Raw genomic sequence first — 16,999 nt, forward strand, 5'->3', positions numbered from 1 at the left:
ACATACATTAACACAATGCACATGCACACACAGCACACACATAAACACAATGAACACCGCACGCATACACATGTATAGACATGTGCACACACATTTACACAAACACATTTGCACACCAAAGCATATGCACTAACACACATGCACACGCGCACACACATGCACACGATACAATGTACACATGTACACACACAAGCACACACACTAACACACACATACACACACACACATACATGTGGTCTGGACGTACCCTTCGGAGGTAGGAGAGGCAGAGAGGGTCTGAGAGCAGACCCCAGAAGCTGGGATTAGCAGAACCTGATGCCATGGGTGATGATGAGGATGGACTGCCCGGCCAATGCCTTGGCAGTCTCTCCGATGGCCCTTCGCCCCACTGGCCTCCTGCCCCCGATGCCCGCCCCAGGTCCCAGCCAACTCACCATTTTCCCTGTGCTGGAAGGAAGGCGAGAAGTCTTTGGCAGTGATCCTGGCCATCCGGGCTTCTTCTTGAGCTTTCTGAGCCGCAGTGAGGGCTGCCTCCGCCTTGGCTCGGGAGTGGGAGGTCCTGCATAAGTGAGAGCAACAGGGGAGATGGGTGAAGCACATTCCAGAGCTGCGGATGGAGAAGGGACCTCACAGGCCGTGCAGTCCAGCCTCTGGCTGAGCAGGGATTCCCTGCAGGATAACCAGAGGAGCAGGGGTCATTCAGTGAGGGAGCCCCCAGCCTCAGGAGGTGGCCTGCTCCACTCTGGGGCAACTTTTTCCCAACATGGAACATCAACCCACTGCCCAACGCGAACAAAGAAAACAGTCATAGAGTTAGAGCAGAGTCACGGAGTCCAGCTCATCACTTCATAGATTGAGAAACTGAGGCTCAGAAAGTTTAAGTGACTAGCCCAGGGCCACACAGCTGGTAAGTGGCAGGAGCAGAATCTGAACCAAGGTCCCTGATTCTGAGCCCTGCACTTTATCCACTATACCACACTGCACCCCCCTCAATAATGATCATAGCTAACTAACATTGATCTCATGCATTAGTATTTGCAAACTGCTTTACAAAAAAAAAGAGATTATGGAGAACCAGAAGGGATTGAGAGGCATCTGGTCCAACCCTGATATCCCACAGAGGAGGAAGCTGAGGCACGGAGGGTAAGGGGCTTGCCAGAGGTACCACAGGTGGTAAATGTCGAATGCTGCTTCTCTGCCCCTCAGTATGTCCATGAATGGGATGGATGTGACTGTGGAGCCCAGACAGAAGCAGCAGCTGCTGCTGGTGGCCCTGGCACCTGTTGCAGGAAGGGCAGGGAGTGACGTGCTCCAAGAAGAGGATGTGAGCTCTCTCTTCTTGTAAAGAGGCCAGAAGTGAGAACGAAATCTGCACGTCAGGACAGACTCCCTGCCAGGACAGCACTGCCTCCTTCCCCAGGGTCTTACTGAGGGATGTTTCCAAGAAAGAGCTGCTGAGAACCAAGGGACCCTCAAAAATCAGAGATTCCAAGCTAGAAGGGAGCTGAGCTCAGCTTCTCAGTCAATCAGTCAACAAGCATTCAATGAGCACCTACTCTGTGTCAGACACTGTGCTAAGTGCTAGCAAAGAACGATGTGAACATGGTTTCTGCCCCAAAGGGCCTTACATTCTACTGGGAGAAGACAACATGCTGATAACCAGGCACATACTATCTATCGATCTATCTGCCCATCTATCTATCCATCCATCCATCCATCTAATCATCTATCAATCTATTATTCACCTATTTATCATCCATCAATCTATCATCATCTATCAATCTACTCATCATTCATCTATGTTTCTATCATCTATCTTTACCATCCATCCCTCTATCTATACACACCTGTACATAATATATTCCATAGTGTGTGTATATATGTATATATTTGTGTCTGTGTATGTATGTGTGTATACACACACTATGGCATACATATTATATATACACACATACATATTATGGTATATATTATATATACACACTATGATATAATATATGATATCTTGATATGTATAATATATGTAGCATATATGGTATATGCTATAGACAGATATGTATATTCTATATCTAATCACATCATATATATGATATAGTGTATATTACACATATACCATATAGTATATATTGCATATATACCATATAGTATACATGAGAGATATAGTATCATACATACCATATAATTGCTATATATGTGCACCATATAATGTATATGATATATATAGTATATGCTGTATAGTATTATATAATTTCCAAATATCATATATAGTATATATTACATGCCTACCATATACACTATTTATTATATAGATTATACACCATATATTATATATGCATATATACACACACCCACACCCACATATATATATATATACCCACACACCCACAGTCACATACACAACTCTCTCTCTCTCTCACACATACACACACACACACACAGTATAGGAGAAGGCAGTAGTGGGGCAGGGGGTGCACCCCTTGCAGGGCTCCCTGGAGAAGGCAGTATTTGAACCGAGTCTTGAAGGAAGCCAGCAGGCAGAGGAGAGGAGGGAAAGCATTCCCTAAATCCAATTTTCATTGAGCACAGCCTCGGAGATGTAAGGAACACAGAATTGCCATCTGACCTGATGGGTGGGGCGGGACAGATCTCTTCAGGGGCCCTAACAGTGAGTGAGGTATGTGAAATGATGCCATTGCCACCACCACCACCATCCTTACCAACATGCCAAGGTTGCTGTGAGGATAAAAGGAGCTGATACACTTGCCAATATTCTCTTACACTACACTAACTCTGCGTGAAACCTTTCTCCTGTCTGCTCTAGTTACCATCCCCCAAACACACAAGGAATGTTCCTACTTCTGCAGCATTGCTGATGTAAGTCCTCTGCATCCCCCATCTCCATCCTCTCTACTTACTTCTCTTGTTTTCTAGTCCCACCTATTTTTCAAGGCCTGTGCTTAATAAAAATAAGAACGATAGCCAGCATTTATAGAATGCTTTAAGGTTTGCAAAGGCTTTACAAAAAAAAAAATCATTTTAACCCAGCAACAACCCTGGGGGGCAGGTATTATTACCATTTTACAGACAAGGAAACTGAGTTTGACAGAAGTTAAGTGACGTGCCCAGGGTCACACAACTAGTAAAATGTCCAAGGTCACATTTGAACTCAGGTCTTTGCTGTTCTGGGTCTAGGGCTCTATCCGCTTCACTACCTAGCTGCCTCAAATAAGTCCTTTTTTCATGAAGCGATCCAGGAAAGGCCTAACCATTCTAGTCAACTTGTGAGGTTTTTTTCTTCTAATTTAGAATGTCAGAGCTGGGAGGGCCCTTAGAACACAGAACGTCAGAGGTCGAAGGACCCTCAGAACACAGAACGTGAGAGCTGGGAAGGCCGCCAGAACACAGAACATCAGAGCTGAGAGGGCCCTTGGAACACAGAATGTCAGAGCTGGGAAGGTCCAAACAAGACAGACAATTAGAGCCGGAAAGGAACTCAAAAACCATCCAGTTCAAATTCTGGAGGCTACCCACTGAACTGCTATTACAGCCAGACCTAGAATCAAAGTGTCATACATGGAAGCATGAAACTCACTTTTTAAAAAAATAGAGCTTCCATTTTCCCTCAGACAGTCCTACAACGTGCAACTTGCCCCCACCCCCCACCCCCAAAAAAACAAAGGGCATATGGATCCCAGTAAATAGTTTATGAACGCACACTCACATAGGCTTATTGGCACCCAGCCCCCTACTCATGTACCAATCCTGGCACGCCTGCCTTACACATGTCTGTTCTACTCCCTCTGCAGCTCCTTGGAAGAATTCTGCCTCTTTGCCACTGAGTTAAAGAAATCCAAACACTTCCTAACATAGGCTTCCATTTCTTATTAGGAAACCTACTGGGAATAACAACAAAAAGGCTCTCACATGTCGTCCTGCTTTTTCTGAGTTTCCTGTAATTTTGCCTGAATGAGGAGAGGGAGGGCTGGCCAAGCAGCAGAATGCTCGGCAGGGTTGATTCCCAGGAGGGCCCTGGCCGGGCCAGACAGAACTATTCCCTGCATTCCACGGGTGGCTGTGGACATGGCACCCAAAGCCCGGGGCAGGATCTCCCTCTCTGACTTCTGTCCCGTTAAGCCCAGAGCCCGGACCACCACATTTGGAGCAACCCCTACTTGCGGGGCACTCCAGGCTCCCTGACCCTTGGTTATTCACACTGTTACGGGTGCTGTGGCTACTTCTGAGGCCTCACTAGGACAAAACCTCTACCAACCACTTGGATCAAGTCTAACCATTAGTCTATCAGTCAGTCAACAAGCATTTATTAAGTGCTTACTATGTACCCTAAGTGCTGGGGATCTAAAGAAAGGCAAAAAACAGTCCCTACCCTCAAGAAACTCAGAGGGCAGACAACATGAAAACAACTCTGTACCAACAAGATACCGACAAGCTAAACTGGAGATAACTAGTACATGTATGTTATACACAGAATAAATTAAAGATTATCTGAAGGGGGTGAAACTCTAGTAGCTGGGGGGGGGGATGCATTTAGGGAGGGAGGAAGACCAGGAAAGGCTTCTTGTAGAAGGTGGGACTTGAGCTAAGTCTTGAAGGAAACCAGAGAAATTAAGATGAGCTAGAGATGGGCAGCCCAGGCATGGGGGTAGCCAATGCAAAGGCTGGGAGATGGGAGATGGGAGGAGTGCGGAGTATGAGGAACTAAAAGTAGGTCAGTGTGGCTGAATTGCACAGATCATGGAGGGGAGTTAAGTATAAGAAGACTGGAAGGGCAGGCAGGGGGCAGATTGCAAAGGGACTAAATGCCAAACAGAAGGCTCTCTGGATCAGAGATCCACCGGGGGCAATGGCAAAACTTCACATAGGAAGGAGTGATCTTCCCTACTCCCTCGACCCCAAATGGTCCTGGCCATATTACCTTGTGCCATCTTGAGTGCAGAGCCTCCTTATCAAAGCCAAACGGAAGGGAGCCATTTTCCCCCACTTCAGCTCTTGCTCCCTCTTTCTCACCCCTCTTCCGCCTCCCCTGCCCAGCACCAGGATTTTCTTGTCACCCTGCTCCCCTATTTCCCAAGTTTCAAAGGAATGTGATAAGGGAGGCAGAACAGTAGAGTTGGAAGTCGTGGGTTTTACACTTGACATTGTCTCTGAGTAGCCATGAGATGTTGGGCAAATCATTCCTTTGGTCTTCTATGGACCTGAATTTCCTCATCTGTGAAACTAAAGACTTAGGTGGTATGGAGGTAGGTAGCATCAAGCACATTGTCTGCTCCATCTTTCTTGTGATGAAGAAAAACGATTAAGCACACACACACACACACACACACACACACACACACAAATCCAATACAGAAAGGTGACTCATTCTGCCATCATGAGTAGTGACCATCTCACTGATTATTTAAGCATCCCTTTATTTCTTTCAAGGATGTTCTGTATTTAGGGCAGCTAGCACCTCTCTTTTATGATGGGGTAGGTGTGTTTCCTCAGCTCTTTCTTAGGACCTTCGCTGGGTTTCCATTTCCCAAAGCTCTGCTTCCTTTTCGCTAGCCTTTCATTTACATTGTAATCATGGTACATGATGTTCTCTGGGCTCGATCTACCTTGTTTCACCTCATTTCATGAAGATCCTCCAACATTTCTCTGAATTCCTCATATTTGTCATTTTGTGCTGCCCAATTATATTCCATTGCATCATTTAAGCCGTTCCTCGATTGCTGGGCACCCATTTTGTTTCCTTTGTTACCACAAAGAGTGTGGCTATGAATATTTTGTCACGTAATGAACCTGTCTTTGACTTGCCTGGGGTACATATCTGGTAACAGAATTATTATTAATGACAACTAGCATTTATATAGCACTTAAAGGTTTGCAGAATGTTTTACTAATAATATCTCATTTAATCCTCACAATAACCTTGGGAGGCAAGTGCTATTAATATCCCCATTTTACAGATAAGGAAACTGAGGCAGAGAGACTTGTGAAGCAATTTGTCCAGGGTCACACAGCCAGTAAGTATCTGAAGATAGATTTGAATTCAGGTCTTCCAGACTTGAGTTCCAGCTCTTTATCTACTGTGCCACTTTGCTGCCTCAAAAGTATGGAACGTTTTGTCATTCTTTTAAAAAAAAATACCTCTTCCATCATAATGGCAAATGAAATCAAGAAAGTCTGAAGCTGGGGCAGCTAGGTGGCACAGTGGATAGAGCACTGGCTCTGGAATCAGGAGGACCTGAGTTTAAATCTGGTCTCAGACACTTACTGTGTGACCCTAAGCAAGTCACAACCCCAATTACCTCCAAAAAAGAGGCAGAGAGAAAGAAAGCTTGAAGCTTTCTGTGTTTCCACCAGCAGGGATCAATGCACCTGCCTTCTCACAAGCTCTACAATACTGACCATTTCTATCTTTTTTGTCTTTGCCTATCTATGTGGAGGAAGAGGGGAGGTGTGAAACGTCAGAATTGTTTTAATTTGCCTTTCTCTTTCTCTTAATGATTTCGAGCATGACTTTATATGATCCTTTATAGTACAGAAATCTTTTTTTGGGGGGGGAGGCCATCGGAGTGAAGTGACTTGCCCAGGGTCACACAGCTAGATAGTCCATAAATCATTAAAAAAAAACCAAACCTCTTTATTTCCTTTGTCCACTTGTCTATTGGAGAATAGGTCTGGATATTTACATTTGTATCAATTTCCTATATATATATGAGATATCAAGTTTCATTGATATTTTATTCCATTTCCCCCTTTATTTTCTAATTTTGTCTTCACTGATTGTATTCATCAAAAAAGCTTTTTAATTTCATTCCGAGTCAAGTAAATAAGTATTTATTAAGCACCTACTATGTGCCAGGTGCTGCGGATACAAAGAAAGGCAAAAAACAGTCCCTGCCTTCAAAGAGCTCACAGTATAATGGAGACAAGATGCAAATAACTATGTACAAATAAGATAAAGATAGAATAAATTAAGGATAGTATCAGAGAGGAGGCAGGAAAATTAAGAAGGAATAAGAAAGTCTTCTTACAAAGGGTGATATGTTTGCTGAGACTTGAAGAAAACCAGCAAAGTCAGGAAGTGGCGATAAGCAAGGCGGGGGTTCCTGGTATGAAGGACACCTAATGAAAATGCCCGGAGTTGGGAGATGAGTGTCTTGTTTGTGGGACAACAAGGAGGCTGGTGTTACTGACCATCAGAGGATGTGGAGGGAAGTAAGATGAAAAAAAACTGGAAATGTAGGAAGGGCCAGGCTATGAAGGGTTTTACATGCCAAACATAAGGTTTTATATTTGATTCTGGAAACAATAGGGAACCTCTGGAGTTTACTGAATAGTGGGGTAACATGGTCAGAGCTGTACTTTAGGAAGATCAGTTTGATAGCTGAATGAGAAGTAGACTGGAGTACAGAAATGTAGCCAAAATTGTCTTTTATTTTTTATCATTTCCTCTCTCTCTCTCTCTCTCTCTCTCTCTCTCTCTCTCTTTCTCTTTCTCTGTCTCTCTCTCCCTCTCCCTCCCTCCCTCCCTCCCTCTCTCCCCACTGTTTGGTTACTTCTCCCTCTAGACATAGTTGTGAACAGTATTTGATTTCATCCTCTTCTAATATGTATATATATGTGTATATATATATATATATATATATATTTACTGTGTCACTTTTTATATTCAGATCAAGCATCCATTGTGGTATGTGGTATAAGATATTGGCCTAATTCTAATTTTGGCCAAACTGCTTTCCAGTTTTCCCAACAGTTCTTATACTAAAAAAAGGGTGGGGTGGGGTGGGGTGGGGTGGTGGGGGAGGAGTTCTTCCGGTAACTGATGTTCACGGGTTTATTAAACCTTGTACTTCTCCTTTTCATGATTTCTGTTTCTTATTTATCTAATCTGTTCCACTGATCCACTTTTCTGCATTTTAACTAGCAGCAAATATTTTCCTGACTATGGCTTTCTAATAGAGTTTGAAGAGTGGTAATGATATGTCCTGATTCATTCACACTTCCATTACTTTTCTTAAGCTTATAGATCTTTATCTCTAACAAATGGATTTTTAAATTATTTTGTCTAGTTCTAAAAAAAAGATACCTGGATAATTAATTTGATTGGAATGGCATTAAATATACAAATTAATTTAAGTAGCAGGAACAAGATGGGGACTAAACCCGTGAATTCGCAGGTATCGGGGAACTCTCTGGTAAGGAAATTACCTCTACTAATGCAGGTCAGCACCTCATCTCCAACTTACAGTCTCAGAGAGTTTTCTAGAGCAGAGATGTTAAATGTCATTAAGCTAGTAGGTGATGGAGGTAGCACTTGAACCCACGTCTTTGGACTCTGAGTCCAGCCCTTTATCTACAATGCCTTGATGACTCATTTTGCCATCATGACCATCTCATTGATTATTTAAGCATCCCTTTATTTCTTTCAAGAATGTTCTGTATTTGGGGCAGCTAGGTGGCGCAGTGGATAGAGCACCAACCCTGAAGTCAGGATGCCCTGAGTTCAAATCCAGCCTCAGACCAAACACTTGACACTTACTACCTGTGTGACCCTGGGCAAGTCACTTAACCCCAATTGCCTTAAAAAAAAAAGAAGGTTCTGTATTTGTATTTACCCAGGGTGTCCCAAAATTCTTAAGCTGTTAAAATATAAAACATCGGGGACCCCTGTATGTCTTAAGAGCTATCTCTATGCATTTGGAATGGAATTTCTCTCATCATAATTTCTTCCTGACTTCTGTTAATACCGTATGGAAATAATGATGATTTCTGTGGATTTATGTTGAATCCTACAATCATGCACCTCCCATTAGCTGTTAGTCACCTCCCATTCTCCAAGGTATGCTAAGCTCACAATTATGTCATTTGCAAATAAGGATAGTTTTAACTCCTCTGCTGATATTTATACTTTTGCTGTGGTTTGCTTGCTTTATTGCCATAGCTAATATTTATAGAGTTGTGCCAAATCATAGGTTAGTGGGTAAGAAATGAATGAAGGTTAAAGTATTATTGTCAGGAATGTTCCTAGGTTTTTTTTTCCATTGCAAACCAAGCTAGCTCTTGGTTTTAAATATATGCTTTTAACTATATTAAAAGGCCCTTCTATCTTTATGCTTTTTAGAGGTTTTTTTAAAGTACATGAGTGATGAATGTTGTCAAAGGATTTTTTCTGCATCTATCAAAATAATCATGTGGGATTTGTTCTTTCTTGTTTCTATAATTAATTATGCTAACTGTTTTCCTAATGTTGAACTATCCTTGCATCTCTGGTATGAATCCAACTTGGTTATAGTGAATTATCTTCTGCATATATTTCTGTAGCCTCCTCACAAGATTTTTATTTAAAATATATGCTTTAGTAGTCATTAGTGAGATTGCTCTAGAGTTCTTTTATCTGCTTTGTCTCTCCTTTGTGTTATCAGGATATTTGCCTCATAAAGGACATTTCATAGGGTATTTTCTGTCTCTTTATTTGAGAATAATTTTTGTAGCATAAGTATTAATTATCCTTTAAGTGTTTGATAGGATGCACTTGTAAATCCATCTGGCCCAAGTCCCACATACATTTTAACTGCCTTGCCAGCTTTAAACAAAAGGAAAAATACATCACTGATGGTATTCTAGGAACTGTAATTCCACAAACATTTGTTAAAGGTCTGCTACATATACTGAACCCTAAGCTAGTTCCCAGAGATAAAAAGATGGGTTGTGTCCTTCTGGAGCTCATTATCTAATACGACACGAAACTCAAATAAGTAATACATAAGGTACAATGTAATTAGGTAGCCAGGAGACATAGTGGACAAAATGCAAGACCTCTAGAAGGAAAGGCTTGATTTCAATCAGGTCTCAAGCATTTATTAGCTGTGTGACACTGGTCAAGCTAAGTTCTGTTATCATTTAGATAAATGCTAACTGTTAGTTTTATAGGAGCAAAGGAAAGATCCCTACAAAGTGCTTTAGGGAAATCCCAAAAGGGAGGGAATCCAAGAATCTCAGGGTTGGAAAGGACCTCAGCAGCATCAACTCATGCCTGAGCAAGAATTCTCTCTACAACATACCCAACAAGCAACCATCTAGTTTTTGCTTAAAACTCTCAAAAGAATAAGAAAAACCTACCTGCTAAGGTAGGCTATTCCACTTTGGAATAAATTGAATTATTAGGAGGTTTCCTTGAACAAAATTGGCATTTATGCAACTTAGACCCTGTTCTGTCCTCTGAGAAGAAGAAAACAAATTTAGTCCCTCTTCCACGTGGCAGGTCTTCAGTTTACTGAAGATAGTTCTCATCCCCATCCCTTCATCCCAGTCTTCTCCTGTCTTTTCAATAACTCCTCATTTGACATATTCTTGAAACCTATCACCGTCCTGGTTTTCCTTCTCTGGATACTTGAGAGTTTATCAATGTGCTTCCTAAAACATGGTGCCCAGAACTAACCCCAATAATCCAGGCACGGTCTGACCAATACAGGGTACAACAGTATTAAGATCTCCTTCATCCTAGATACTATGCCTCACTTAATGTGGCCTATGATTGCATTAGTTTGCTAAATTCAATGTTTTTAAAAAAATCTATTCTCCTCCTGAGTATTTGACACATTTGATCACCCACTCCTCCCTGGATCTGTGAGATAACGTCTTCCCCTGGTTCTCTTCCTCTGTGTCTAATTGTACCTCAATGTCCTTTACTGCATCACGATCTATGTCCTCCCCCCAGCGCATGGATGTATTCCAGTGCTCTATTCTCGACCCTCTTCTATTCTTTTTTTCTATATTCCTTCTCTTGATGAATTCATCATCTCCCATGGTGGGAGGAGGCTTAATTATCATCTCTAGACAGTTGATTCTCAAATTTACATATCCAGCTCTCATCTTCCTCCTGAGCTACCATACCATATCTCCAACTGCCTGCTGGATCTCGCCACCTGGATACACTCTAGACCTCAAACATGTCTGAAAGAGAGTCGTCCCTGATCCCTCTCCTCTTCTCCATATCTGTCAAGGCACCACAATCTCTCTAGTTCACTACCCTCGAGTCATCCTTGATTCTTCCCTGTATCCAGTCCCACACAGCCAACCACCTGCCAAATCTTGTTGATTATACCTCTCATATATTCCTTAACCTGTTTCATCTCTACTCACACAGACAAAATCCTAGTTTGCAGGTCCTTCTTACTTCTGATCTATACTATTGCGATAGCCTCCTAACTGCTCTCCCTGACTCCAATCCATCTCTCTCCTCTCTTCTCCACCATCCACAAAACTGTCTAATGAATATTCCTTAAAAACCACTCTATGTCACTCCCCAGCCTTAGTGACTCCCTATTGTCTTTAGAGTGAAGTATCAACTTCTCTGGTAAGCATTTAGAGTCCTTTACAGTATGGCTCCGACCCATTTGTCTAAGATTACTCCATGTTATTCCTCCTCACATATTCCAGCCAAACTGACTTATTTGCTATTCCCTAACTATGACATTCTATCATCTCCTACCTTCATGTGTTAGCAGGGAGCCAGCCAGCCGGCCCCCTCATGCCTGGAACATTCTCCTTCCTCGTCTCCACCTCCTGGAATCTCTAGATTCCTTTAAGGCCCAGCTCAAGTGACAGATGCTACTGCAAGGCCCTTGTTGGTCCCCATAGTTGTTAGTACTTACCTCAAAACTATTTTGCATTTACTTTGTATATTTTGTGTTGACTTATTTGTGCATGTGTTATTCTGCCTGCCCTCACCTCCACCCCATAAGAATGTAAGAGGGCATGGTCTATTTTTACATTTTCCCTTTTTATCCCCAGCATGTACTACTGTGTTTATGACCCAGTAGGCTGTTCAAAAATGACCTTGAGTTGAACATTATATTGCTAAATAACATTGAGCTTGAAATCCACCAAAATCCCCAGAAAATTTTCAGCTGAGGGCTGGGGGTGGGGTGGGGACCAGGGAAGACTTCATGGAGGAGGGAGCATCTGATCCAGGCCTTGAAGAATAAAAAGGATTTTGATAACCTGGAGATAATTAAGAAATACATTCCAAGCTCTCATGAATGCACAGAAGTTGGAGAAAGCATGGCAGGAGAAGAGAGATAATTAGTAGTTTAGTTTGACTGGAATAATGTGCACATGAAGGAAAATAGCAAGAAATACAGCATCATATGGAAGAAGGATTTTTTGAAAGTGTATTAGGACCCTTGTTATTATCTACCTGCATGAATATGTCATTATATTTTCTTTCTCTTTCCCATAGTGATGACTTGCCCAAAGAGAACTCAGGTTCTGTTTATGAACACAACCTAAAGGATAACTGCCAGGCAATGGTCCCAATGGCCCTTCTAAACTGGTTAGAACCCAGCTGCCCCAATAACCAAAGTAAATGGATGTAGTAGTTCTAGGCCAGGCAGCTCGGCTGGTTAGAGCACAGTGTCCCAGAAGACATGATCCCAACTTCATTCCCATGTGAGGCCAGTTGGATGGGCTTTGTATGTGCTACTGTTCACAAAAGGGATTGTTGAAGTGTGTGTGTGAATGGTTCATTGTACATATTCCTTCTGGGCAAGTTATTCTCTTCTCTGAGTTTGAGTCACCTCATTTGTAAAATGGAAAGAGGAGGTGGACTAGATGATTCCCAAGGTTCCTTCTGGTTCTAATGATCTATGATTCTACTACTCCAGAGTCTCATTATCACAGATACTAAGTTCATCTGGGAACTTATAAACTAGATGGTAAAGCAGAAAGAATACTGGATTTTGAATCTGGGAAACCCGAGTTCAAACCCCAACTCTACTTCACGTCTCTGGGACTCAGTTTTCTCCTATATAAAATGAAGATGTATTAGTCATCTCCAAGGTCCCATCTGAATCTAAAGCCTATGAGAGCTGAATGACAATCCGACTGCAGGATTGCCTCTGTCCATGGTGCTAGTATTTAGTATTTCTATCTTTGCTTAACTCACCAGCATCATCATCTATTCATGCCAGTAACATGATGATGAAGAAGAAGAAAGAGAAGAAGGAGGAGGAAAAGAAGGAGGAGGAAGGAGGAGGAGAAGAATGAGGAGAAGGAGAAGGAGAAGGAGGAGAAGGAGAAGGAGGAGGAGAAGGAGAAGGAGAAGGAGAAGGAGAAGGAGAAGAAGAAGAAGAAGAAGAAGAAGAAGAAGAAGGAGAAGAAGAAGAAGAAAGGAAGGAAGAAGGAAGAAAGAAGAAGAAGCCTTCCCACATCAGTGGCAGGCTGTTATTTATTGACTAGTCTGTCAGTCCTCAGATGATAAGTACAGCCCTGTTCTGCCTGCCCTAGAAAATGAGGAGTATCCCTATTCAAAAACATCTCCTTTCCATAAGAGTTTCTCATATACTGTGATTAGACTGCTGAAGTCATACAAGCACATACCAGGATCTTCTATCTTCATATTCTCTCCCCACCTTCCCTCTCCTTCCCTCTCCTCACCTTTCTATTCCCTAGCTGATTATTTAATGGAATTTCATTATAAAGCACTTTCTCCCCCTTGGCTTCACACCTACCAATATCTATGGGCTAATCAGAGTTGCTCTTAGTAGGCAGTACAGGAATAGCTTAATTTACCTGTAAGCAACCAGGAGATGATACTGTTTTTTACATATCAGAGAAGCAGTGGCATAACTGCAAGGTAGAGGATGGGTAGGTCTGAATTGCAGTCTACAGTAGGAATACAGATCATTGCACCAATCTCCTTGATTGAATGATACCCAGGGAGCACTTTCTGGGGACCTAAAATCACAGAACCTTAGAATTCACTTTCAACTAGGGAAGTCAGAGTGCAAGCAATCAATTCATTCTAACAAACATTTATTGGGAATCTACTGTGTGCAAGGTACTGAGACGGATGCTAGGGATGTTGGGATGGATGATACAACCCCTGTCCTCAAGGAGCTCACTTATACTAGGGAGTGTACAACTATCCAGACAAATATGACATAAAGCAGCATATGGGAGGTCAGCAGCAATGTGGTGAGGAGGCATCTGAACTGCTTTTAGGAATGAAGAGAAGACTGAGGTAGGAGTGGTGGGCATCTTGTGTCTCAAGCTATCTTCAGGTACTTGAAAGGCTGTCATGTGGATGAGGCATTTCACTTATTCTTTTTTTTTTTTTTTTTGCTAGGCAATGGGGTTAAGTGACTTGCCCAGGGTCACACAGCTAGGAAGTGTCAAGTGTTTTGGTCTGAGGCCGGATTTGAACTCAGGTCCTCCTGACTTCAGGGTCAGTGCTCTATCCACTGCGCCACCTGGCTGCCCCCCATTTCACTTATTCTTCCTGGTCCCAGAGGGCAGAACTAGGAACAACCAGTAGGAGTTACAGAGAGGCAGAAATCAGCTAGAGGTCAGGAACAATGGGCCATTATGTGGCACACTGGATAGAGTGTCAGGTCTGGAGTCAGAAAGACTCATCTTCCTAAGTTCAAATCTGGCTTCAGACACTTCCTAGCTGTGTGATTCTTGGCAAGTCACTTAACCCTGTTTGCCTCAGTTTCCTCATCTGTAAAATGAGCTGGAGAAGGAAATGGCAAAGCATTCCAATATCTTTGCCAAGAAAACCACAAATGGGTCACAAGAGCCAGATACAACTGAAAAGACTGAACAACAACAAAGAGCAAAATTTCCTTACAACTAGAGCTATCAAAAGGGAAATGGGTTGCCATGGATGTAGTGAGCTCCCTTTCACTAGAGGTCTACAAAAGTGCCTGGATGACCACTTGGGAATGTTGTAGAGGAAATTCTTAGAGGATCAATGGTTTCAAGCTGGAACAGAACTTAAAGACCTGCCTATCCAACTCTCTCATTCTATAGATGAGAAAGCTGAGGCTCAGAAAGGGTCACATAGCAGGTCTGATTGTACTAGATGGATTCTGAGGTCCCTAGCAATGCCGAGATGCTGCGATTCAAAGAAGAAATCCAGGGGGCAGCTAGGTGGTGCAGTGGATAGAGCACTGACTCAGTCAGGAGGACCTGAGTTCAAATCTGGCCTCAGACACTTGACACTTACTAGCTGTGTGACCCTGGGCAAGTCACTTAACCTCCACTGCCTCACCAAAAAGCAAAAAGAAAAAGAAATCCAGTAGCTGCTTCCTCTCAACTTTTAGAATTAAGTTTTTGTTAGAAAATAGTACTAACAGGGAAATGGAGGCACATGTCTGTCTCCAGAGCAGGCAGCAGGACCTCAGATAAACAGTGAAAATATGCTTCCCCTTCACCCTGCCTTTCTCCAGTGCAAACAGTAGGAGCTACTGGCACAGGACCTATAATATAAGAGATACAGAGAGGTCTTAAACCTTTAGGATCACTGATACCAGCCTCCTAGGGACAACTGAGACTGAAGCCAGAGGCAATCTGGTGCTGGAGGGGAAAGAGCACTAGGCTTGGAGTCAGGAAGACTCAAGTTCGAATCCTTCTTTAGACGCTTAATAGCCACATAACCTCACGCCAACCTCCTTAACATCTCTTAACCTTATTTCTTTCATCTGTAAAATAAGGAAGTCAAGACTCATTGACTCCTAAGGTCCCTTTGAGCTCCAAATCTAGGAGTTTATGAACCCTACCTACATGAGGCAATAACTGATGGTTCACTTCTGGCCCCTTTCAGCTGCAAAATTTTATGATTCTAGAATAAGGCTAATTCATACTAAAATATTCATAATTTATGTTCTCTTGCCCCAGAGCATTTGCATCAGCAAAAAAGGAGTGAAGGGATAAGGGTGACAGTTAACCCAAAGGAATGACTCCTTAATGGCAAATGTAAATATAATAGGGCTTACTGTAGGGAATGGCATTTACTGGGGATGGGACAAAGAAACACCCAGACTGCATATGGCAGTGGAAAAAGCACAGGACTGGCAGGCAAGAGATCTGTCCTCTTGTCCTGGCTCTGTTAGTTATTAGCTATGTGTCCTCAGCTCTCCCACTTGTTAGCTGTGTGACTTTAGGCAAGTTAATTAACCTCTCTGGACCTCAGTTTCCTTATCTGTAAAACTGAATGCTCTCTAAGATCCTTTCCACATCTAATATTCTGTTACTGTGTGGTACCTTAGGCAGGTCAGTTTTCCCTTTCAAAGTTTGTTTTCCTCATCAATCAAATATGGAGCTTTGACTAAAGGATCCCTAGTTCTAAGTTCTAGCTCTAAAAGCTAGATTTTTGATCCAGTTTTAAGTTGGGATGAGATGGGCCTCCATTTCCAAATCTGCTCTGTAGCTGGTGACCTATCCTGAGCTTAGGTCCATATCAGCAGTGGATGAAGAGATTCCCAGAGACACAGACTTTACTTTGACCCTACTCAGGATAGAGGTCCAATCTCTGAGGCAGTTAGGATTTCTACCTCTCCCTATCTGGTCTTTCTGCAAGGAACTTAATTCCTTAATGACTCTGTAAATGTTGTTATGGTAGAAATGGTGTCTGAGTTCTCACTAACCATTAACAATGCAATTCTAGACAGAAAAAAAAACCGGACTTGGTCTTAATCTCTTGGTGCTAAAAAAACAAACAAACAAACAAAAAAGCAAAGACTACTTCTGTGGTTGCAGACAACCGGCAAAAAAGGTTACTACAAAGGATGCTTTCAATCACCCCATCCAAGGAAGGATCGATCCTGTAGGCTCCAAGCAAGCACAACAGAAGAAAGTCTTCATCCTTCCCTCTGATACAAAAACAAGGTGAGCAGAAGCAGCTGAATTCGATTTGAATGCTGCCTGCCCTAGGGATAGATTGGAAGCCCAAGGATTCCTGGGAGGACAGCTGAAAGAAAGGGCATCTGGATCAGAAGGGACAGGGGGAAGGGGAAGGAGCTGCTTCCATTCCTAAGAAAAGTCCAGGACTGGGGCTAGGCAAATTTCACAGCTCTGGCGTGGTGGGCCAGCCACTGAGGGTACTCTGCCCATTTCTTTCCTCTCTCTCTCTCTCCCTTTTTTCCCCTGCCCTTTCCTATCTCTCTCCCCTTCTATTTCTCACCCCTATTTCCTCTGGCTCCTC

At 42.7% G+C, this 16,999-nt stretch overlaps 1 protein-coding gene across 1 annotated transcript in view; it reads right to left on the reverse strand.

Annotated features, from left to right (window-relative positions):
• The window catches only part of JPH3 (junctophilin 3), a 191,426-nt gene that overhangs the window by 24,570 nt on the left and 149,857 nt on the right, over window positions 1–16,999 (reverse strand). Inside the window, exon 3 of the mRNA XM_027845741.1 lies at window positions 435–559. Within this exon, the coding sequence (XP_027701542.1) occupies window positions 435–559 (125 nt within the window). The remainder of the gene's footprint in view (window positions 1–434; window positions 560–16,999) is intronic.

This window comes from Vombatus ursinus, unplaced genomic scaffold, assembly GCF_900497805.2.
Source record: "Vombatus ursinus unplaced genomic scaffold, bare-nosed wombat genome assembly UNPS02005286.1, whole genome shotgun sequence".
Classification (NCBI taxonomy): Eukaryota; Metazoa; Chordata; class Mammalia; order Diprotodontia; family Vombatidae; genus Vombatus; species Vombatus ursinus.